Source organism: Hypanus sabinus, chromosome 1, assembly GCF_030144855.1.
Source record: "Hypanus sabinus isolate sHypSab1 chromosome 1, sHypSab1.hap1, whole genome shotgun sequence".
In the NCBI taxonomy this organism is placed as follows: domain Eukaryota; kingdom Metazoa; phylum Chordata; class Chondrichthyes; order Myliobatiformes; family Dasyatidae; genus Hypanus; species Hypanus sabinus.
In genome coordinates, this window is record NC_082706.1 from 144799397 (window position 1) to 144823853 (window position 24457).

The 24457-nt window shown below is 43.8% G+C and overlaps 1 protein-coding gene across 1 annotated transcript in view; it reads right to left on the minus strand.

Moving 5' to 3' along the window:
* Nucleotides 1-207: 207 nt before the first annotated feature.
* Nucleotides 208-24457, minus strand: part of LOC132398702 (mitochondrial potassium channel ATP-binding subunit-like) — a 91960-nt gene continuing 67710 nt past the window's right edge. The window contains 6 exon segments of the mRNA XM_059978498.1: nucleotides 208-759; nucleotides 4512-4762; nucleotides 5885-6032; nucleotides 6770-6903; nucleotides 20896-20990; nucleotides 24104-24240. Coding sequence (XP_059834481.1) covers nucleotides 673-759; nucleotides 4512-4762; nucleotides 5885-6032; nucleotides 6770-6903; nucleotides 20896-20990; nucleotides 24104-24240 — 852 coding nt within the window. The 3' untranslated portion in view covers nucleotides 208-672.

The window sequence follows — 24457 nt, forward strand, 5'->3', positions numbered from 1 at the left end:
CATTGTTTGTTAAGGTAATTCTCTTCAGCTCAGTACTGCCATTGCAAATTCTTCTCCACAAGCCTTGTGTATAATAACAAAGGGAGAATGCGAGACTGCACCTATTTGGATGTGCTCACCCATGCAGGTGTGTAAATGCAATCAAATCCCAACTTGGGAATGGACATGCTCACCCATGTAGGTGTATAAATGCAACCAGAGCTCAACTGGGGAAAGTATAATTTATAAATAAAGTGAAACAAAATATGCCTTATAATCAGTATACATATACATGATGTTAAAAGTTTCTAACTGCATAAAGGGCCATTTATCCCCAAGACTTACACAATCAGTGACATATCTGCTTCCAACAGTGTAGTATGCCTGTGTTAGACACTGAGAGACCTATACTGATCAGTATTATACCTGAGTTATAGTGACAGATCCTCACCTGTACTCCAGGTACAGGCAAAGCCTGGGATGGAGTGTGGTGTGATGGATTTTTACATCTGTGGAGGACAGTATGAGAGAATCCCTCCTTGCTCCCTATTGGAACCTCAGAGTCCATATTGTCAGAAATACCAGTGAGTGAGGCAATGTGATTGGACCTAGAGCTTCCTTCCCCATTAAGTTTAAATGGACAGTTCAGTGTGAATGACTGCCAGGAATCCATTCCTTGAGTTTTCCTGCTCCTCACATAACAGGTTCGTCGTTGGCTTGTCTGCGCACCAATTCTGCGTAAAGCCCTCCTTTCTGCAGCAGCTCTGCGTGTGTCCCCACCTGTGACAAGAAGAGGGAATCAAGTAAAATTCATGTACATACTTGTACTTGACATTCCTGAATCATCCACTGGTTCCCAGCACATTGAATGAACTGGGCTGGCAAGGAAGCATTGAGATTAACATAACACTATGATAGTGTTTTACTCTATCAATAAGGAGTCTGTACATTCTCCTCGTGACCACAGGGTTTCTACCAGCTGCTCTGGTTTCCTCCCACATTCAAAGACGTCCAGGTTAGTGAGTTGTGGGCATGCAATGTTGGTGACACCTGCAGGCTGCCCCCAGCAGATCCTTGGACTGTGCTGGTCATTGACACAAACAAAGCATTTCACTGTACGCATCAATGTGACAAATAATTCTGATCTTTTAAGGTCTGTTATTCCCAAATTCCCAGAAATAGTCTGCTTCCATCTATGTCAGCTCAAATGCTTCCCAATACTTATCTCTATGAATCTTTACATTGTCACTTTTGTCTGAAGGATAACAGACAGAAAACTCCAAGTTCTGATAGTTGCTATGATGAGGGTGTTGGCTGTTAAGGACAGTATGTTAATTTCTGCTCACAACTCTTTAGCAAGTGAGTATCCCCAGCCTGTATATAGCAAACCCAGATGGCATTCAGGTTCAGATTGCTTATCAGTAACATCTGCACCACAAAAGTGCTGGGCAAGGACCACCTCAGACAAGAGAAGATGACCACTGACCCTCGACATACAATGGCATTTCCATCACTAATTACACAACCATTAACGTTCCAGAGCTCAGTAACTCAACTAGTTCAACCACATAAATACATGGCAGGTCAAAGACTGAACATCCTGCTGCAAGTGAATCAAATCTGGTAATCAAGGCCTTTCACTGTCTATAGGTCAGAAGTGTGTTGAACCACTCTCTATTTACAGATTCAGATTCATTTATTTATCATGGGTGGATTGAAAAATACAGTGAAATGCAATACTTGTGTTAACAACCAAACACAACCTAAGGGTGTACTGGGAACAGCTCACAGGTGTCACAGCAAATCCTGGTGCCAAAATAGAATGCCCACAATGTTCAGCAGAATAACACACGCAACAACAAAACAAACAGCAGCAAACAAACCCCTTTTCTCCCTCACACCCAGCCACCCAGTCACACAGAGAGGTATACAAAACCAGGAAAGGCCCTTTGGGGATCCAACTACCAGTGAACTTGCAGGCATCAGGCCTTGAACTTCCACAGATAACTTGCGGGCATTGGGCGTCCGATTTCCAGATTTATCAACTTTGATATCGACTCCAGGTCATGCCAATGATGGGATCCCAAACTCAAGGCCTCAAGCTCTGGATATGCACATACCTCCGACCACTGGACTTGCCAACCCTCCTGCCTACAAAGGCCACTGACACTGGGATCTGCTGATCTGGGGGAATTTGCTGACCTGGAAGGTCACTGGCCTCATCTGTGGGGCCTGAAATTCAGTCATTGACCACGGGGATAGCTGGTCTTCAACCATAGTGTTTGCCCAACCCACAAGAAGATCTAATGAGTGTAACTTTGACCAACAGTGTGGTGGAGTACATTCACTGGTTGAATTAAGGCCTTGTTTGGAAACACTAATGCCCTTGAATGGAAAATCCTACAAAAAGTAGTGGATAAAACCTATTCCATCACGGCTAAAATCCTCCCCACCAGTCAGCACATCTACCCTCATGGAGTGCTGCCACAGGAAAGTAGCATCTATTATCAAGGATCCCCACTACACAGCTCACGCTCATGCTCTCTTCTCACAGCTGCCATCAGGAAAAAAGTACAGGAGCCTCAAGACCCACACCACCAGCTTCAGGAACAGTTATTACCCCTTAATCATCAGGCTCTTGAACTGGAGAGAAATAGCTTCACTTGTCCCATCACCACTGTTCCCACATCTTACTTACAGACACACACTCAAGGAATCTCAATCTTACATTCTTGATTTTTTTTGCTTATTCATTTATTATTAACATGATTTTTTTTTCCTTTTGTATTTGCACTATCTGTTGCCTTTTGCACATTAGTTGTTTACCCATCCTGTTGGGTGCTGTCTTTCATTGATTGTATTGTGTTACACATCCTGTATATACCTGCCAGAAAAGGAACCTCACGGTTGTATATGGTGACGTATATGTACTTTGATAATAAATTTCCTTTGAATTTTGAACAAGACTCAAAAAGCCTGCCATAATCTGGACAAAACAGCCCACCTCACAGCACATCATTCACTGTCCTGAACATTCATCCTCTCCATCATTACCACACAAGTGCAGTCATGCACGTGGATAACCTGTCTAAACTTTTCTTGGTGAACAATCTCTTCCTACCCAGTATAATCCTGGTGAACTTTCCCTCAACTGCTTCAATGAAACAAGGGGTTAAAACTGTTTGCTGTACTCCAGATTTTAACATTTCCTTAGGAGAGCTTTCAGTCATCGAGTAATTCCAATGTCGAGCTAATTTTCCCTATGAAATATTTCTAATTATTAGTGCCTTAGATAGTTGTAAGCACTCAAAGTCAATGTAGAGTTTCAAGGAAATACAAGAGATCCTGCATAAGCTAGAAATCTTGAGCAACCAACATAAAATGCTTGAGGAACTTCTCGGTGGAAAACCTCATCCTGAGAATGGAGATGGAGGAACTAAAGGAGATAGTTCCTCCAGCATTTTGTGTGTGTTGCTCAAAGGCAAGTTTATTGCCATATGCACAAGTACATCTATGCATAGGTGTAATGAAAAACTTGTAAATCAGATCACTTTTCATTTCTTGAAATACAATACCATGTTTTAACCTCCTAGGACAGAGGTGACAGGGAGCTGATGTAGAGAGTCAGTTCTAATATTACTGAATGGTGGAACAGGCTTTAAAGACGATAAGGTTCCACTACTTTAATTCTTAGCATGACACTGTCCACATCCTTTCAGCCTCTGGTTAAGTATGGGAAGATGTGACCTGAGTGACGAGTTCCACTGACAACAGCCATTGTATTTAATTGAGAGTCCCTGGGTATATGTGCAGGAGCCATGAGAGCCAGTAACCCTCCCAGGTCACCAAGGTCAGAGGTCCTTGCGAGTCAATAAGTCTAGGCCCAAAGTTCAAACCCAGAGGCTGGCAAAGTTTGGGGACAAAACTGAAAGTTGAAGACCTGACCTCAGTGGGTCTGGAGGTAGAAACCCAAAGGTTGAAGACCAAAGTTGGCAAGTCTGGAAGCAGAGGCCGATAGATCAAAGCCACTGGTTCAGCCTGCCTGGAGGTCAGAGGCCTGATATCTCTGCAAGTCCAAACCAAGGATGGGGGGTGGGGGGAAGAGGGAAGAGAGGAGGCCCAATATCTACAATTCTGAGAGCGTGGGGCCAAGGACTGGAGACTTGTTGGTGGCCTGACCTGGAATTGGGGGCCTATCTGTGTGTGTGCCTGAGTGGGTGGGTTGGGTGAGAGGGTGTGAAGGGGACTTGTTTTGCTGTTGTGTTTTTTGTTGTTCTACTGAACATTGTGAACATGCTATGTTGGTGCTGGAATGCTTGACAACACTTACTGGTTGTCTCCAGTAGATCCTTGGATGTGTTGATTGTTAACGTAAACGATACAGTTTACTGTACATTTCCACAAACATGTGATAAATAAATCTTAATCTGAATCTTTTTTAGCATGATGCAATGCTGTCATCCCACTGCTAGTTGTAGCCTTGAGGCTGACCGTTGTAGCAGGAACAACCAAGAGAAGTGAGCTATACTTACCTCCTTAACATGTCCATTCGCCAACACACAGATTACATCGGCCCCTTTGATTGTACTCAGCCTATGTGCAATGACTAGTACTGTCCGGCCTTTCTGGATGTTGTCTAGTGCCTCCTGCACTACCCGCTCCGATTCTGCATCAAGCGCACTTGTGGCTTCGTCAAGGATCAGGATGCTGGGATTTTTAATCAGGGCGCGAGCGATAGCAATCCTCTGCTTCTGACCCCCAGAGAGAGTCACTCCCCGCTCACCTGACCAATAAACACAGGCTGTTAACAAACATGTTGATCAATCTATTAATGCAGTGAAGACTCTGCCCTTCCTCATTCCATGAAGATGTTTCCTTTGTCAACTGTTGAAGGTGTGCTCAAATGTGTATCCTACTGTCCAAAGTGTGTTTATGTGTGCCTAATTATCTGAGACACGTTCTGTATGTGTCCAACTGTCCAAGGTCAGTTCGTGTGTAGCCAACTGCCTGAGGTGAACTGTATGTCTGTGTCCAACTCTCCAAGGTGTGTTCCTCTGTGTGTGGCTCTCCTCTGACTGGAGAGAGGGAGAGAGAGGGAGAGGGAGAGGGAGAGGGAGAGAGAGAGAGAGAGAGAGAGAGAGGAGAGAGAGAGAGAGAGAGAGAGAGAGAGAGAGAGGGGGGGGGAGAGAGAGAGAGAGAAAGAGGGGAGAGAGAGAGAGAGAAAGAGGGGAGAGAGAGGGGAAGAGAGAGGGGGAGAGGGAGAGAGAGAGGGGGAGGGACACAGAGAGAGAGAGGGAGGGAGGGAGGGAGAGGAGGAGGGAGAGGGGGAGTGGGAAGTGGGAGCGGTAAGTGGGAGAGGGGGAGAGGGGGAGAGAGAGAGAGGGGAGAGAGAGGGGAGAGAGAGGGGAAGAGAGAGGGGGAGAGAGGGGGAGAGAGAGGGGGAGGGGGAGAGAGATAGAGAGAGGGAGGGAGGGGGAGGGAGAGGGGGGAGAGAGGGAGAGGGGGGAGAGGGAGAGAGAGAGGGAGGGAGAGGGGAGGGGAGAGAGGCAGAGAGAGAGGAGAGAGAGAAAGAGGGGAGAGAGAGGGGGGGAGAGATAGAGAGAGGGAGAGAGAAAGAGGGGGAGAAAGAGGGTAGAGAGGGAGAGGGGGGGAGAGAGAGAGGGAGAGGGGAGAGAGAGGGGGGAGAGAGACAGAGAGTGTGTGAGTGAGTGAGTGTGTGTGTGTGTGTGTGTGTGTGTGTGTGTGTGTGTGTGTGCGTGCGTGTGCGTGTGTGCAAGCGCACGCACAAATATCCAAGGTGTGTTCCTGTGTGTGGCTGACTGTCCGAGGTGTGTTCCCAGATGATCTTTGCTGAAGTAATCTGCATGCATGTGTTCTGTTAGTAGGAATGTGCTGTCACACGCACCTACAACAGTCATGTATCCATCAGGGAAACTTCGGATAAACCCATCTGCATTTGCTTGCTGAGCTGCAAAGTACACTTCCTCATCTGTGGCATTTGGGTTACCAAATCGGATGTTCTCCATGATGCTGCTACTGAACAGTACCGGCTCCTGCAATGCACACAAGAGGAATATCAATTCAGAGGATTTCTAACAAGAGCCAAACCATCTCACCCTGGGTGTTGGAACTGAAACATCAGATCCATCCCAAGGGAACTCCCTACATCAGCCTCAGCTGAGTGAGGGGAACATTAATAACAACTCCAGTCTGAGAGTTAGTGAGATACTGAGAGTTTATATTCCTGTATGGGCAAAAGGCAATACTGGAAAGATTTGTGATGCTTCAATAACATTTACCCTATGATATTACCCAACGACCATCAGGGTCCAGAACAGGCATAGCTAACTTCAGTATTATCAGAACTCTATAAAACTCTGATTAGACTACATGCAGTTCTGGTACCTATACTAAAGGAAAGATATGATTGTGCTGGAGGGAATGCAGAGAGATCAGCCAGGATGTTGCCTGGGTTGGAGTATTTCACTGTGAATGGCTGGGTTCATTTCCCCTGGAGCAGAGGAGGCTGAAGGTTGACTTGATCAGGGTAGACAGTAAGAATCTATTTTTCCTATGTTGGAATGAATATAAAACAAGAAGGCATAGGTATAAGGTGAGAGGTAATATCAGCTCTTTTCTGGACACATGGGAGCCCAGAGAAAAGGGAAACAGGACTGGAGAAGCAGAGAAACAGGGCAGCAAAAGAAAGGAAGGGAAGCAGAGTAGAGAAGGGCAAGGGGAGATGCATTGCGGGAAGAGGAGAGAAATGGGCAGTATGAAGAGTACTTACCTGGCTAATGTATCCAATAACGTGACGACGCAGCCAGTGTGGATCCAGGGTCCTGAGGTCATGTCCATCCAAGGTGATCACTCCACTGGATGGTTCATAGAATCGCTCCAGCAGAGATGTTACCGTTGACTTTCCTTTAATCATATTAATCACATTTTTAAAACAAATTAACAGTCGTACTCCCAACTTTTTCCCATGAAGAACACTCTATACTTATGTTCTAATTCCTCACTAAAACAGAGATTTGATCACAGAAAATAAATCTGCTGAGTTATTAGGAGCTTGGTTAGTGTGAACACATTTGGACTGCATTGGGTGATCAGGGAAGAATTTTCCCTATAACTTAGAACTTCGGGTCCTAGAACAATAATAATTGGAAGAGGCTGGCTAGGCCTTTAATCCTTGGAATTTAGAAGAATGAGGGGCAACCTCATAAAACTGTTTAAAATTATGAAAGGCACAGTTAAGGTGTGTGGTAACAGTTTTATTGCAGGGAAGTCCAGAGCATTGGGGCATAGGTTTGAAGTCAAAGGGGAAAGATTTAAAAGTTACCTGAGGAGCAATTTTTCATGCAATTGGATAGTGAGTATATGGAATGAACTGTCAGAGGAAGTGATTGAGGCAGGTACAATAATATCATTTAAGAAGCACTTCAACAGGTACACAGGGGGCAGAGCTTAGAGCAGAAGTTCCCAACCCAGGAACCATGGACCATTCGCTTAAATGGTATAGGTCGGGGGTCGGCAACCTGCGGCTCCCGAGCCATTTGTGGCTCTTTCACCTCTGTGCTGCGGCTCCCTGTGGCTTTGGGAAATAATTGGTCAGTATTTAATTAAAATGTATTTTATGTTAGTTTGTTAGCTTTTGAAATGTAATTATGGTGATCTTGTACAACCTAAGTGTAGCGACACATTTCCTGCCACATCCGAAACGGCTCACAATTAGCCAGCATTCCGGCTAAGGGAGATAGCCTACGGGGGTTTGTGAGTACGCGTCTTTTGCAGCATCTGCGTCCATGGGGGCTGGGTTGAGGGAGGCTTAAAAGCAAGGCTGTTTAGTTCGAATAAAGCTATCTTTGACTGCAGTTTACTGACACCGCTACAACGTGTTTTTTATCGCTGGCTGTCCAGACGGAAGGTGCTGAAACGCTTTGTCGCGTGTCTGGAAGAAGTGAAAACTTTCCTGGGCAGCAAAGGGCTCACCTTTCCTGAGCTGGAACAGCCAGAGTGGCTGGAAAAGCTACACTTCATGGTAGACATGACAGCGCACCTGAACACGCTGAACACAGCTCTTCAGGGGAAAGGACGTACAGCCCTGCACATGTTGGAGGATGTTTTGGCATTCGAGCGCAAGTTGACAGTGCTTGCCAGAGATTTACAGAAAGGCACTTTGTCTCACTTCCCCAATTTGAGGTCACGACATGATAATTTCGGAGTATTTACATTCTGCAATCATCGCAATGCAAACATCGTTTGGGAAACGCTTCTGTGAGTTCAGAGAGGAAAAAAACACATTATCCTTCCCGGTCACTCCCTTAAGCATCGATCCTTCCCTACTGAATACGACTGCATTGGCAGGTGTGAGTCAACCTGATCTTGAGATGGAACTGGCCGACATAGCCGACAAAGACATATGGGTGTCCAAGTTTAGACGCTTGACAGCAGACCTTGAAGATGTTGCCCGTCAGAAGGCCGTTCTTGCTCAGAAACACAAATGGAGTGATATTGAAAACCTCACGGATGACAGCTTGCGATCCTGTGTAAAGATGAAGGTGACATCATACAGCCCTGATGTGCAGACGCTGTGCGCTGAGGTCCAGGAGCAGAAATCCCATTAACCAAGTATGATAAATATTTTAATTGCCTATTATTTTACTTATATTCATATTTTTTCATTGTTCAGTGAAATAGTCCTTTCATTTTTCAGGATGACAGCTGGCTGACGTTATTTTTGGTTTGCTGCTGGCGGAAAATTTAAGTTCGGCGTTTTTCATAAATACAAGAAGGACTCAAATAGACATTGAATATTTTACTTAAAAGTAACTTTCAACCCAAAGTCTTTTTTTCGGAGTTCAAAATGTTTTTGTTGCATGCAGAAATGTAATTTCGTTTTCTCTGCAGGAGTTCATCAATTTCATAAATGCAACACATTATAGTTTGTTTATACATAGCATAAAGGCAAAAAAAACGTTGTATGCAGTGTTATTTCATTTTAAATGTCAAACGGGTTTTGCGGCTCCCAGTGTTTTCTTTTCTGTGGGAAACGGGTCCAAGTGGCTCTTTCAGTGGTAAAGGTTGCTGACCCCTGGTATAGGTCCACTGCATGTAAAAGTTTGGGGACCACTGGCTTAGAGGGATATGGGCTAAAGGAAATTTTTGGACTAGCTGGGTGGTCACTGAGACCAGCATGGAATGGTTGGACCAAAGGGCCTGTATCTTTGCTGTACTGCTCAGTGACTCTGTAACTCCCGGGAAATTCATTGGCTCTTGGTGGTCAGGGACCGACTTGGTCCCAATACAGGGTCACCATAACAGGTTAAATGGATGCCAAGTCTTATCTTGTTTGGCACTTTTTTCTTTCTGGATCTGCCCATGCTGCCTGAGGTATAACACTCCTGGACACAAAAACTGCTAGCACTGTCCCACACGTATCATCTAGACAAAAGATGTCAACCATCCATTTTCCTCCGTAGAAGCTGCCTGACCTGCTGTATGTTGTTCAAGATCCATTACCTGCTATCTTTTTTTAATCTTCCTTGAAGCATACGTTTCTTAAAAAATAGGGTTTGCAGGATGGTTATAGAGCTGATGTTTGTTGTAGGTTACAGTGGGACATTAATAGGATGGAGAGTTGGGCTAGGAAGTGGCAGATGGAGTTCAATCTGGAAAAGTCAAGTGTTTCGCTTTGGAAGGTCGAACATGAAGGCTGAGTACAAGATTAATGTGAAGGAACAGAGGGATCTTGGAGTCCATGTCTATAGATTCCTCAAAGTTAACTGGGTAGTCAAGGAAGGAAGTGTATGGTGTATTGGCCTTCATTAGTTGGGGAATTGAGTTGAAGAGCCATGATGTAATGTTGCAGTTCTATAAAGCAATGGTTAGATCACACTAGGAGTATTGTGTTCAGTTTGGTTCTCTCACTATAGGAAATATGTGGAAGCTTTAGAGGGAGCAAAGGAGATATACTAGGACACTGCCTGGATTAGAGAGCATGTCTTATGAGGATAGTTTGAGTGAGTTAGGGCTTTTTTCTTTGAAACAAAGGAGGATGAGAGGTGACTTTTGATGGAATGTACAAGTTGATCAGAGGCATAGATCAACTGGACAGCCTGAGACCATTTTCCCAGGACAGAAATGGCTGAGACAAGGGAGCATGATTTTAAGGTGATAAGAGGTAGTATAGAGGGCAATAGCAGAGGTAGTTTTTTTTTTAGACAGAGAATGGTAAGTGCACAGAACGCACTGCTGGGTGGTGGTAGAGGCAGGTACATTATAGACATTTAAAAGACTCTTAGATGGTCAAGCAGGAGGGTGGAATACTCCACTTGTGGGATTTGGGACGGCAGGGACACCAATGTTCTTGATGACAACAACTATGAAAAGTGCATCCCACTGCAGCTTCTAACCATCCACATTAAGGAGTTGGAGCTGGAGCTGGAACTGGATGAACTCCGGAACATTTGGGAGGCTAAAGGGCTGATAGACAGGATGTATAGAGTGGTGGTTACACCTAAGGTGCAGGACACAGGAAACTGGCTGATGACCAGGAAGGGGTGAGGTGTTAAAGAGCCTGTGCAGAAAACCCCTGTGGCCAACCCCCTCAACAAATTGGGGGTTTGGGGGAGGTGGGTGACCAAGCAGAGAAAAGTCACAGCAGTCACATCTCTAGCACTGAGTCTGGCTCTGTGACTCAGAAGGGAAGTGGGGAGAAGAGGCACACTAGGACACAGGGGATTTGTTAGTTATAGGACAGGAGGTTCTGTGGGTAAAAACAAGATTCCTAGATGGTATGTTACCACCGGACATCTCAGATCAAGTCTTCAGCATTCTTAAGAGGGAGTGTGGACAGCCAGTGGTTGTGGTCCACACAGGGACCAATGACATGGATAGGACGAGTGACAAGGTTCTGCAGAGGGAGTTCAGGGAGTTAGGTGCTAAGTTAAAGGACAGGACCTCCAGGATTGAGTTCTCAGGATTGCTACCCATGCCATGTGCTAATGAGGCCAGAAACAGGAAAGTTATGTAGTTCAACACGTGGCTAAGGAATTGGTGTAGGGGGAAGGGCATAAGATCTTTGGATCATTGGTCTTTCTTCCAGCAAAGGCGGGACCTGTACAGAAGAGCTTGCTTCCAGCTGAACTGGAGGGGGCTAATATCCTAGCAGGAAGGTTTGCTGATGCTGCAGTGTGGTTTAAATTAGAATTGCAGAGGTATGGGAACCAGAGTGCCAAAACAGTTAGTGGAGACAAATGTAGGTAAGACCTCAGACAAAGTCAAGAATTAAAAGGGTGAGCATGGTGCAACTAGTATCCTGAGCTGCATATATTTACTTGCAAGAAGTATCGTAGAAAAAATGGATGAACTCAGGGCACAGATCAACACCTGGAATTATGACATTGGAGGCATTAGAGAGACTTGGTTGCAGAAGTGGCAGGACTGGGAGCTGAATATTTGAGGGTTCCGTTGTTTTAGACATGACCAAGCGAGAGGGATTAAAGGAGGAGTGACGAGTCAGGGAAATGTCATGGCAGTGGTCTATAAAAATAAGACTGGAGAAGTCAACTAGTGAGGTGTTATGGGTGGAACCAAGTAATAAGAGAGGTATGACCATATTAATGGGGCTATATTATAGACCACCCAACAGACCTAGGGATTTAGAGGAACAGATTTGTAGAGATCGCAGACTGCTGCACAAAACACAAGGTTGTTATAGTAGGTAATTTTAATTTCTCACATTATAACTGGGAATCCCATACTGTAAAAGGACTAGGTGGGATACAGTGGGTCAAATGTGTTCAGGAAAGTTTCCTTCATCAGCACAAAGAAGTCCCGACAAGAGAACGTGCTATTCAGGATCTGCTTTTAGGGAATGAGACAGGGTAGGTCATAAAAGTTTATGTAAGGGAACACTTTGCATCTCGTGACCACAATGCCATTAGCTTCAAAGTAAATATGCAAAAAGAAAGGTCTAGTCCACAGGTTGAGATTCTAAATTGGAGAGAGACCAATTTTGATGGTATGGCAAGTGTGGATTGGGACGGGCTGGTATCTGGCAAAGGTGTACTTGGTATGCATTGCTTAACATCCATGATACGTTCTGTGAAATCAGACGTTATGTGATTTGGACGTTGTGCGAACACCATATTATATACTTTGTCTCTTGCTGCTGCTATCACTAGGAGTGGTTTTGTTCCGTTTGGAAGCCATGATGCACTTTATGGTAATATTTTTGAAAGAAAATTAAACAGAGAGATAACACTACTACACTCAAAAGTCGTGCAATACATGAAACTGGTTACATCCTCTATGCCACGTTCTCCAATTGGGACTACGGATGCATATGCGATCGGACATTGTCCAAGTGGACGTTAAGCAATGCACACTTGTACTTGGTAAGTGAAAAGCAAAATTCTGAGAATACAAAGCTTGTATGTGTCTGTCAGGATAAAAAGTAAAGATAACAAGTGTAGGGAACCTTGGTTTTCAAGAGATATTAAGGCCCTCGTTAAGAGATAAGAGGAAGTGCATAGCAGGTAGAGGCAGGTAGGAACAAATGAGATGCTCATGGAGTATAAGAAATGCAAGAGAACACTTATGCAAGAAATCAGAAGGGCTAAAATAAGACATATAGTTACTCTAGTAGATAAGGTGAAGTAGAAACCTAAGGGATTCTACAGATATTGCAAGGGACAAATCAGTCCCTGGAAGACAAGAATGGTAATCCATGTGTGGAGTCAAAAAGATGGGGGAGATCTTAAAAATTTTTTTGCATCTGTATTTACTCAGGAAATGGATACAGAGTCTATAAAAGTGAGGCAAAGTGGCATCAACTTCGTAGAACCTGTACAGATTACAGAGGAGGAAGTGTTTGCTATCCTGAGGGGTGGAAATCAGGGTGGATAAATCCTTAGACCCTAGGGGAGGCAAGTGCAGAAATTTCCAGGGCCTTAGCAGAGATATTTAAATCATCCTTAGCGACAGGACAGGTAACAGAAGATTGGTGGATTGCCAATGTTATTCTGTTGTTTAAAAAGGTTCTAAACATAAAGCAGGAAAATACAGGCTGGTGAGTCTGACTTTAGTTGTAGGAAAGTCATTTGACAAGGTCCCACGTGGGAGGTTGGACAAGAAGGTCCAGTTGCTTGGCCTTTAAAATGAGTTAGTAAATTGGATTAGACATTGGCTTTGTGGGAGAAGCCAAAGAATGGTAGTAGAGGGTGGTTGCTCTGACTGGAGGCCTGTGACTAGCGATGTGCTGTAGGGATCAGTGCTGAGTCCTTTTTATTTGTCATCTATATCAATGATGTGGTTAAATGGATCAGCAAACTTGAGAATGACACCAAGATTGGGGGTGTAGTGGACAGTAAGGAAGGCTATCAAAGCTTGTAGAGGGATCTGCATCAGCTAGAAAAATGGGCTGAGAAATGGCAGGTGGAATTTAATGCAGACAAATGCAAGGTTTTCTTTCTTTGGTAGGACTAACCAATGGTGGTCTTAAACAGTGTATGATAGGGCACTAAGGAGTGTGGCAGAGCAAAGGGATCTGGGAGTTCAGGTCTATAATTAATTGAAAGTGGCATCACAGTTAGGTAGACTCATAAAGAAAGCTTTTGGCACATTGGCCTTCATAAATCAATGGAATTAGTACAGGAGATGGGTTGTAATGTTGAACTTCGATAAAACATTGGTGAGTCCTAATCTGGAGTATTGTGTGCAGTTTTGGTTACCTACCTACAGGAAAGATGTAAGCAAGGTTGCAAGAGTGCAGAGAAAATTTATAAGGATGTTACTTTATAAGGACCTGAGTTATAAGATTGAATAGGTTAGGACAGGGGTCAGCAACCTTTACCACTGAAAGAGCCACTTGGACCCGTTTCCCACAGAAAAGAAAACACTGGGAGCCGCAAAACCCGTTTGACATTTAAAATGAAATAACACTGCATACAACGTTTTTTTTGCCTTTATGCTATGTATAAACAAACTATAATGTGTTGCATTTATGAAATTGATGAACTCCTGCAGAGAAAACGAAATTACATTTCTGCATGCAACAAAAACATTTTGAACTCCGAAAAAAAGACTTTGGGTTGAAAGTTACTTTTAAGTAAAATATTCAATGTCTATTTGAGTCCTTCTTGTATTTATGAAAAACGCCGAACTTAAATTTTCCGCCAGCAGCAAACCAAAAATAACGTCAGCCAGCTGTCATCCTGAAAAATGAAAGGACTATTTCACTGAACAATGAAAAAATATGAATATAAGTAAAATAATAGGCAATTAAAATATTTATCATACTTGGTTAATGGGATTTCTGCTCCTGGACCTCAGCGCACAGCGTCTGCACATCAGGGCTGTATGATGTCACCTTCATCTTTACACAGGATCGCAAGCTGTCATCCGTGAGGTTTTCAATATCACTCCATTTGTGTTTCTGAGCAAGAACGGCCTTCTGACGGGCAACATCTTCAAGGTCTGCTGTCAAGCGTCTAAACTTGGACACCCATATGTCTTTGTCGGCTATGTCGGCCAGTTCCATCTCAAGATCAGGTTGACTCACACCTGCCAATGCAGTCGTATTCAGTAGGGAAGGATCGATGCTTAAGGGAGTGACCGGGAAGGATAATGTGTTTTTTTCCTCTCTGAACTCACAGAAGCGTTTCCCAAACGATGTTTGCATTGCGATGATTGCAGAATGTAAATACTCCGAAATTATCATGTCGTGACCTCAAATTGGGGAAGTGAGACAAAGTGCCTTTCTGTAAATCTCTGGCAAGCACTGTCAACTTGCGCTCGAATGCCAAAACATCCTCCAACATGTGCAGGGCTGTACGTCCTTTCCCCTGAAGAGCTGTGTTCAGCGTGTTCAGGTGCGCTGTCATGTCTACCATGAAGTGTAGCTTTTCCAGCCACTCTGGCTGTTCCAGCTCAGGAAAGGTGAGCCCTTTGCTGCCCAGGAAAGTTTTCACTTCTTCCAGACACGCGACAAAGCGTTTCAGCACCTTCCGTCTGGACAGCCAGCGATAAAAAACACGTTGTAGCGGTGTCAGTAAACTGCAGTCAAAGATAGCTTTATTCGAACTAAACAGCCTTGCTTTTAAGCCTCCCTCAACCCAGCCCCCATGGACGCAGATGCTGCAAAAGACGCGTACTCACAAACCCCCGTAGGCTATCTCCCTTAGCCGGAATGCTGGCTAATTGTGAGCCGTTTCGGATGTGGCAGGAAATGTGTCGCTACACTTAGGTTGTACAAGATCACCATAATTACATTTCAAAAGCTAACAAACTAACATAAAATACATTTTAATTAAATACTGACCAATTATTTCCCAAAGCCACAGGGAGCCGCAGCACAGAGGTGAAAGAGCCACAAATGGCTCGGGAGCCGCAGGTTGCCGACCCCCGGGTTAGGACTATATTTCTTAGAATGTAGAAGCTTGAGAGTAGATTTGATAGTTATACAAAATTATGAGGGGCAACGATAGGGTAAATGCAAGCAAGCTTTTCCAACTGAGGTTAGGTGAGACCACAAGCAGAGGTCATGATTTAAGAGTGACAGGTGAAAAGTTTAAGAGAAAACATGAGGGGAAATTTCTTCACTCAGAGAGTTGTGAGAGTGTGGAACAAGCTGCCACCACAAGTGGTACATGTAAGCTTGATTTCAATGTTTAAGAGTGGTTTGGATAGGAACATGGATGGTAGGGGTATGGAGAGCGATGGTCTTCTTCTGGGCCAGGTGTAACCTGTACAATAAGGATGGGTTGCACTTGAATCCGAGGGGGACCAATATCCTGGCAGGCAGGTTTGCTAATGCTGTTGGGGAGAGTTTAAACTAGAATTGCTGGGGGTGGGAACCAAACTGAAGAGACAGAGGAAAGGGCAGTTGGCTCACAAATAGAGAAAGCTTGTAGGCTGTTTGAAAGGGAGGATAGGCAGGTGATAGAGAAGGGATGCACTCAGACTGATGGTTTGAGATGTGTCTATTTTAATGCAAGGAGTATAATGAACAAAACAGATGAGCTTAGAGTGTGGATCAGTACTTGGAGCTATGATGTTATGGCCATTATAGAGACTTAGATGGCTCAGGGGCAGGAATGGTTACTTCGAGTGCTAAGCTTTAGATGTTTCAGAAAGGACAGGGAGAGGTGGCAAGAGAGATGGGGGCGTAGCACTGCTGATCAGAGATAGTATCATGGCTGCAGAAAAGGAAGAAGTCATGAAGGGATTGTCTACTGAGTCTCTGTGGGTGGAAGTTAGGAACAGGAAGGGGTCAATAACTCTACTGGGTGTTTTTTATAGGCCTCCCAATAGTAACAGGGACATTGAGGAACAGATAGGGAGACAGATTTTGGATCGGTGCAATAATAAAATAGTTTTCATGATGGGATATTTTAATATCCCCAATATTGATCGGCATGTCCCTAGAGCAAGGGTTTTAGATGGGGTGGAGTTTGTTAGCTGTGTTCGGGAGGTTTCTTGACAAAATATGTAGATAAGTCGACAAGGTGAGAGGCTGTACTTGATCTGGTATTGGGAAATGAACCTGGTCAGGTGTCAGATCTCTCAGTGGAAGAGCATTTTGGAGATAGTGATCACAATTCTATCTCCTTTACTACAGCATTGAAGAAGGATAAGAGCAGACAAGTTAGGAAAACATTTAATTGAGTAAGGGGTAATATGAAGCTATCAGGTAGGAACTTGGAAGCATAAATTGGAAACAGATGTTCTCAGGGAAACGTATGGAAGAAATGTGGCAAATATTCAGGGGGTATTTGCGTGGGATTCTGAGTAGGTACGTTCCAATGAGACAGGGAAAGGATGGTTGAATACAGGAACCATGGTGTACAAAGGCTGTTGAAAATCTAGTCAAGAAGAAAAGAACTATACGAAAGGTTCAAAAAACTGGGTAATGATAGAGATCTAGAAAATTATAAGGCTAACAGGAAGGATATTAAGAATGAAGTTAGGAGAGCCAGAAGGTTCCATGAGAAGGCATTGGCAAGCAGAATTAAGGAAAACCCCAAGGCATTCTCCAAGTATATGAAGAGCAAGAGGATAAGGATGTGAGAGAATAGGACCAATCAAGTGTGACAGTGGAAACGTGTGTATGGAACCGGAGGAGGTAGCAGAGATACTTAATGAATACTTTGCTTCAGTATTCACTACAGAAAAGGACCTTAGCGATTGTAGGGATGGTTTACAATGCACTGAAAAGCTTGAGCATATAGACAATAAGAAAGTGGATGTGTTAGAGCTTTTGGAAAGCATTAAGTTAGATAAGTCACTGGGACCAGACAAGATATACCCCAAGCTACTGTGGAAGGCGAGGGAGGAGATTGCTGAGCCTCTGGCAATGATCTTTGTATCATCAATGTGGATGGGAGAGGTTCCGGAAGATTGGTGAGTTGCAGATATTGTTCCCTTATTCAAGAAAGGGAGTAGAGATAGCCCTGGAAATTATAGACCAGTGAGTCTTAGATCAATGGTTGGTAAGTTGATGGAGAAAATCCTGAGAGGCAGGATTTATGAACATTTGGAGAGGCATAATAAGATTAGGAATAGTCAGCACGGCTTTGTCAAAGATAGGATGTACCTTATGAGCCTGATTGAGGATGTAACTAAACACAATTGATGAAGGTAGAGCAGTAGATGTAGTGTATATGGATATCAGCAAGGCATTTGATAAAGTACACCATGCAAGGCTTATTGAGAAAGTAAGGAGGCACGGGATCCAAGGGGACATTGCTTTGTGGATCCAGAATTGGCTTGTCCACAGAAGGCAAAGAGTGGTTGTAGATGAGTTATATTCTGCATGGAGATCAGTGACTAGTGGTGTGCCTCGGGGATCTATTCTGGGACCCCTACTCTTTGTGAGTTTTATGAATAACCTGGATGAGGAAGTGGAGGGATGGGTTAGTAAGTTTGCTGATGACACAAAGGTTAGAGGTGCTAAGGATAGTGTGGAGGGCTGTCAGAGGTTACAGCGGGACATTGATAGAATGCAAAACTGAGCTGAGAAGTGGCAGATGGTGTTCAACCCAGATAAGTGTGAAGTGGTTCATTTTGGTAGGTCAAATATGATGGCAGAGTATAGTATCAATAGTAAGACTCTTGGCAGTGTGGAGGATCAGAGGGATCTTGGGATCAGAGTCCACAGGACACTCAAAGCTGCTGTGTGGGTTGACTCTGTGATTAAGAAGGCATACAGTGTATTGGCCTTCATCAACCATGGGATTGAGTTCAAGAGCTGAGAGGTAATGTTACAGCTATATAGGACCCTGTCAGGCCCCACTTGGAGTACTGTGCTCAGTTCTGATCACCTCACTACAGGAAAGATGTGGAAACTGTAGAAAGGGTGCAGAGGAGATTTACAAAGATGTTGTCTGGATTGGGGAGCATGCCTTTTGAGAATAGGTTGAGTGAACTTGGCCTTTTATCCTTGGAACAATGGAGGTGACCTGACAGAGGTGTATAAGATGATGAGAGGCAGTGATCATGTGGATAGTCAGAGGCTTTTTCCCAGGGCTGGAAATGGCTAACACAAGAGGGTACAGTTTTAAGGAGATGTCAGGGGCAAATTTTTTTATGCAGAGAATGATGAGTGTGTGGAATGAGATGCCAGTGATGGTGGTGGAGGCGGATACAATAGGGCCTTTTAAGAGACAATTAGATAGGTACGTGGAGCTTAGAAAAATAGAGGGCTATGGGTAACCCTAGGTAATTTCTAAAGTAAGTACGTGTTCGGCCCAGCATTGTGGGCCGAAGGGCCTGTACTGTGCTGTAGGTTTTCTATGTTTCTATGTTCTGGTGCAGGTCAATGAGAGTAGGCTGTTTAAATGGTTTCAGCATGGACTAGATGGGCCAAAAGGCCTGTTTCTATGCTGTACTTCTCTATGAGTCTATAGGCACATAGATGAAAGAAAAATAGAGGGCTATATGGGTGGTAAGAATTAGAATGATTCTGGGGTAGGTTAAAAGGTACAAAAGGGCTTGTATCATTCTGTTTTATGTTTACCCTGACAAGGATAAAAGATAACAGATTCAGTTGCACCAGTATTTGGGCTGCAAAGATGGCGCTGGTGAGACAGTGACTCTTTTAAGGCAGCAAACAAAACTATTAATAATTCTCCTAAATATACCTTTTCAGGACTACGATCACTGCAATCTGCAGCCTGTAATTTCCCACTGCATGGCAAGCTGAGCGAAGATTACCGCCCACAAGTAAGACCATACCTCCGCTACAGGTTAAGTGGGGCATGAAATTGGAAGACATTGACCTCAACACATAGGAGGAAACAGTTGAAGACCGGACAGCATGGAGGGCCGCAGTTGAAAGTGGTGCACAACCTGCTGAGATAGCAAGGACCAATGTGCTCATCAATAAGAGAAGCCAGAGCAGCATCACCTTCTTCCTTCACCTGCAGCCGTTGTGAAAGAGACTGTTACTCTGGAGTGGAACTGTACAGCCACTCTAGAAAGTGCAACTAGCCCCAAGTCTACAACCCCAAGAACCATCAGAAAAGTGTCACACCATCATCTTGTGAGACATACTGATGCCGACGACAAATTTCCTGCTGGGAGGTGTTCTTTTGAAATGTCTGTGTGAACTGGCATTTTTGTAGTATCCTGAAATATTCGGAGAACTGGACACTAGAGAATGCAGGTAAAACCATGGCGGCCATTGTTGGAGCAGACTGGGGCTGGACTAAAGTGGCAGGGCCCAGGCCTGAGAGTGGATAATGACCAAAAGTTTGGCTGATTTAAGCTCCAAACCAGATTAAGAAGATTAAGGCGTTGAGGCTGAGGGCAGAGGACAAACCAGTGTTCAGCTCACTCGTCTAGGAGGCTTTACTCAACTCAACACTGTACATACTCTACAGCCATTGGCACTTGCCTCAGCACGGAACCTGGCTCCACAGCTGTGGCCTGTTGCCATCGAGCTCCTGGACTGGCTGCAGCACTGAACTGGCTCTGTGACTGTGGACTTACTTTTGGGGACTCTGCAGTTCATTTTCTGTGGATTGTTTCTTTGTTTTTTATTATTGTTTGCATGATTTGTTCTTTCTTTTTTGCACACAAGATCTTTGTGGTGTGGGGTTTTTCATGAATTTTATTGTGTTTCTTTGTTTTGTGGTTGCCTGCAAAAAGATATAGTATAGTACACTTACTGTGATAATAAATGTACTTCTAATTTTGAAATTTCTGCTCGTGTTGTTCAGATATATCAGAAGCAGGAAATGATCAATGTCACTGATGAGTGATGAGAACAGTGTCCAGATGGATAGGGATGCCATCACTGATATGTGGCTGTGTAGAACAGCTTAAGAAAAGTGATATTGGACAGATTACCCTCATCATCATGGTGTAGGACCACATAAATTTGGGTAGAAAACTCTCATTCGTTTAATTCAGAGATACACAGTGACAGGCCCAACTGTGCTGCCCGATTATACTCACATGATCAAATGATCTACTAATGTGGGAGGAAACTAAAGCACCTGGAGGAAATCAATGTGGTCACGGGGAGAACATACAACCACCTTACTGACAGCAGTGGAACTGAACCTGCTTAATGGCGCTATAATGGTATTACATGAACTGCTATGCCACTGCACCATTCCACTGTTGGAACTATTGGAAATATTCAGGAGTTCTGGGAGGGATCAGGAGGGCTCCAACATGAATAAACAGGAAAGGGAGGCTGTAGATAGAATGGGAGTTGGCGTAAAGGGGGGGTGGAGTGCAATGAGAAAACATAAGGAAAAGCAGGATCTAAGGAGGGAATATCATTAACAGTACCAGGTAAGGTCAAAGCCAGCAGGAAAGGCTGGATGATCAGTAGCTTGGAGGGAATAGGGTGAGGTAAGAAGGAACCATGGCTCTTGGCTATCAATATGAAACTGTCCTCACCTATTCCCGACTGTCCAACGATGGCCACCACCTTAGACGCAGGTAGGGTCAGGTTCAGCCTGTTCAGCACCAAGTGGCCAGGTCTAGTGGGATATCTATGGGAACAAAGAGAATCTGTTTGATTTGATTTACAATGAAGCCTCATCAATGTTATTTATAGCTCAGGGATTGGTGGTTGATGTGGCATGTGGTTGACAGCAGACCATCAGAAACTTGCTTTGAGAATTTTGAGCCCATAATCAGGCCTGAAACCCCAGTGCTGCACCAAAGCCTTGTCCATCTTGTAAGAGAAACAGGAAATGTTCCAGAAACAGCAGAGTATTCTCCCTCATGAATTAATCAAAGCTTATTTGTCAGCAATAGATTATCATTCACTTTACAGATGCTGATGGGACAATGCTCTGGTTGGTTGCTTCATTAGCAGCTCTCCCTCCTTAACCAGGTGAAAAAGATATTGGAGAGAAAAAACCTGTAGAGTTTAGAAATCTGAAACAAAAATGGCTGGAAACACTCGGCAGGTGGAGCAGCATCAATGGGGGGAGGAAATGTGTGGATATTTCAGTTCAAAGAGTTCACATAGAAGTGGAAAAGCATATTTCTGAGATGGAAAGGTGGAGAGGACAGAGGGAATGTTGCACAAGCAGAAGATTAAAGTTGTCACGGCAACAATTACTTCAAAAACTACCAGATGGAGTTGAAGCCACGTTGATGTAGAGAGAAAGAGTGAGAATTTATGTCCGAGGATTTGTTTTACCCAGATGGAAAACAAGAGTTCTTCCTTGAGAAAACACAAACATTACTGAAGGCAACATTAGTCTGCAGCAGAGAATTAAAGTGACAGAAGATTAGACCCCACAGACAGAACAGGGTTCTTCCCCCTGTTCTGATTCTTGAATGGTCCTCTCATATACTAAGATATGAACTTGTGATCTCTCAATCTTACTCTCATTTAATTGTTTGCCTGCACTGCAACTGTAGCATAGCAGCTGGCATAATGCTCTACAGTGCCAGTGATCAGCATTTAATTCCCTCTGTTCTTTGTAAGAAGTTTGTACAATCTCCTCATAACAATGTGAGTTTCCTCTGGGTGCTCTGGTTTCCTCCCACATTCTAAAGATGTACAGTTAGGGTTAGTAAGTTGTGGGCAAGCTATGTTGGTGCTGGAAGCATGGCAACACTTGTGGACAGCCCCCAGCTCATCCTCAGACTGTGTTAGTTGTCAACTGTGAAATTAAGCATTTCACTGTATGTTTTGATGTACTTGTGTCAAATAAAACTAATCTTTTGTCTTTATCTTTAAACACAATAGAGTCATGGAACCATACAGCACAGATACATGCCACTAGACCTAAAGAATCCATACTGATTAAGGTGGCCAGCCAGCTAGTCCTAATTTCCCACATTTAGCCTTCTGCACTCTGTTTTCCTTTTTACTTCTTCAACATACTTATGTAGGGAATGATCTGTCTGGATGGTGCATAACACTAAAACTTTTCATTGTACATGCGACAATAATAAACCAATTCCAATTCCAAGTGTTGGAATCTATATTTGGCTTGTACACTGCAGGGGAGATGACTTCTTAATCATGAATGTAGTTGTAGGAAATAGAAACGCTTCACCTGAAAGAACTTTTTCAGTCCCTGGGTAGTAGGAAGATTGTAAACGGGCATGTGTTCACAGAAAAGGCCTATGAGAAGGTTAAGTGGCTGGTGGAATTTTAATTCAATTGGAATGTTGGATAGGAAGAAGAGTGGATGTGGCTGCTGGTGGAATCCTGCTGGGAATTATCTATTGATAATAGAAGCTGACAGGGTGGAAGGTGAAGACAAGGAGAATTCTACCCTTCCTGTGGCTGGTAAGAGCATTAAGAGCAAAAATGCAGTAAACGGATTGGATATGGTTGATAGCTGTATGCTAGCAGGGAAACCAAAGTAAAAGACTCAAGAAAGGAACGGCTGAGCCAACAGCTTTGTATCCAGGCATTTGGATGTGGAAGGAAACCTTAGTACACCCAGAGGAAATCCATACACTCAATAGGAGAATGTGTAAGCTCCACACAGACAGCATCCAATATCTGGGTTGCTGGAATTGTGTGGCAACTGCACTATTTGCAGCATCACTGACACCCTTTCTGACTCTAACCCAAGCTGTGCTTGCTCTGGATATGTCTGGTACAACAGTGTAGAGGAAGATCCTGCATGGTATGTAGACATTCATAGATTGGGACATAGAACATAAAAGTTGGAATGTTATATTGCAACTTTACAAAATACAAGTCCAGAAGTTTAATGTGCATGGGATCTATTGTAAGCTGGCTAATCAAATCCAAAATTGGCTCAGTAGTAGGTTGCAGAGAGTGGTATTGGAAAGCTATTTTTTTTATTAGAAGTCTATGCCAGTATGTAAGGCAGGGACTGATGCTGGGACCATTAGTTTTGTGATTTTTGTACATTCATGAGTTGGATGTTGAAGTAGGAGGTCTGAGTAGTAACTTTGCAAGGATACAAAATTGTGTTTGCAGGGATAGCAAAGAGATTGTCTCAAGCTAGAGGAGGATATAGATAAGATGGAAACATGGCAGAGAGTTGGTAGATAGAATTTAATCCTTATGAATATGAAGTGATATGTTAAGAGAGGCCATTTAGTGATAGGACAAATACAGGAAGTAGTAAAACATTAGTGAAGTCTAAGTGACAAGTCTAAGTCTATGTTTCTTTAGAAGTGCTATCAAGGTGATAAGCAAGACATGCTTGCTTTTAAAGATTGGGATATAGAATATAAAAGCTGAGATGTTATTTTGCCACTTTACAAAACACTGGTTAGACTGCAATTGGAGCATTGTATGCAGTTCTGGTCACCACACTATAAGATGGATATGTTTCACTGAACAGAGTGAAGAGGAGATTTACCAGGATGTTATCCTGGACTGGAGGATTTTAGTTCTCAAGAGAGACTGAATAGGCTGGTCTTGTTTTCCTTTGAACGAAGGAGACAGAAGGATAATGCAGTTGTCGCCTTTGAACATTTGAGAGGTTCAGTGTGGAGTGAGCTTCCTCTCTATTTTGACATAGCATATTTCACTGTATGAAGATTTAAATCTAACTTATGTACAATAAAAGGAGAACCAATTAGTGACACCCCACTTGAAGCCTGGGTGCAATGTCCAATAATGAGCTAACCTTCGACACCTTCAGCTCTTACACACCTGAATGTAACATCATGGAACTGGATGTGTCCAACCAGAGCATCCGATGGGATCTGGTGTCCACCTTTTATCGGGATAGTTGGTTCCAACATCAGAAACTCAAACACTCGGCTTCCAGAGGCCATTCCACGGATGATCTGGCAAACACAGGGAGAAGTGGGATCACAGCTGCGCTTTTAGAATTACAAAGTGGGGCTTGCAGACTAGGTTGGAAGGAGGGAAGGAATAATGTTAGCGTTACAGTCGGTGGTATATTTTAAAGATATCTGGCGTTCAGAGAAGCAGTGATATAGTAGGGGTGCAGTGTTAGGGTCTTGGTGTTGATTTCATGTGTTGTGTATGAAGTGTGGCGGA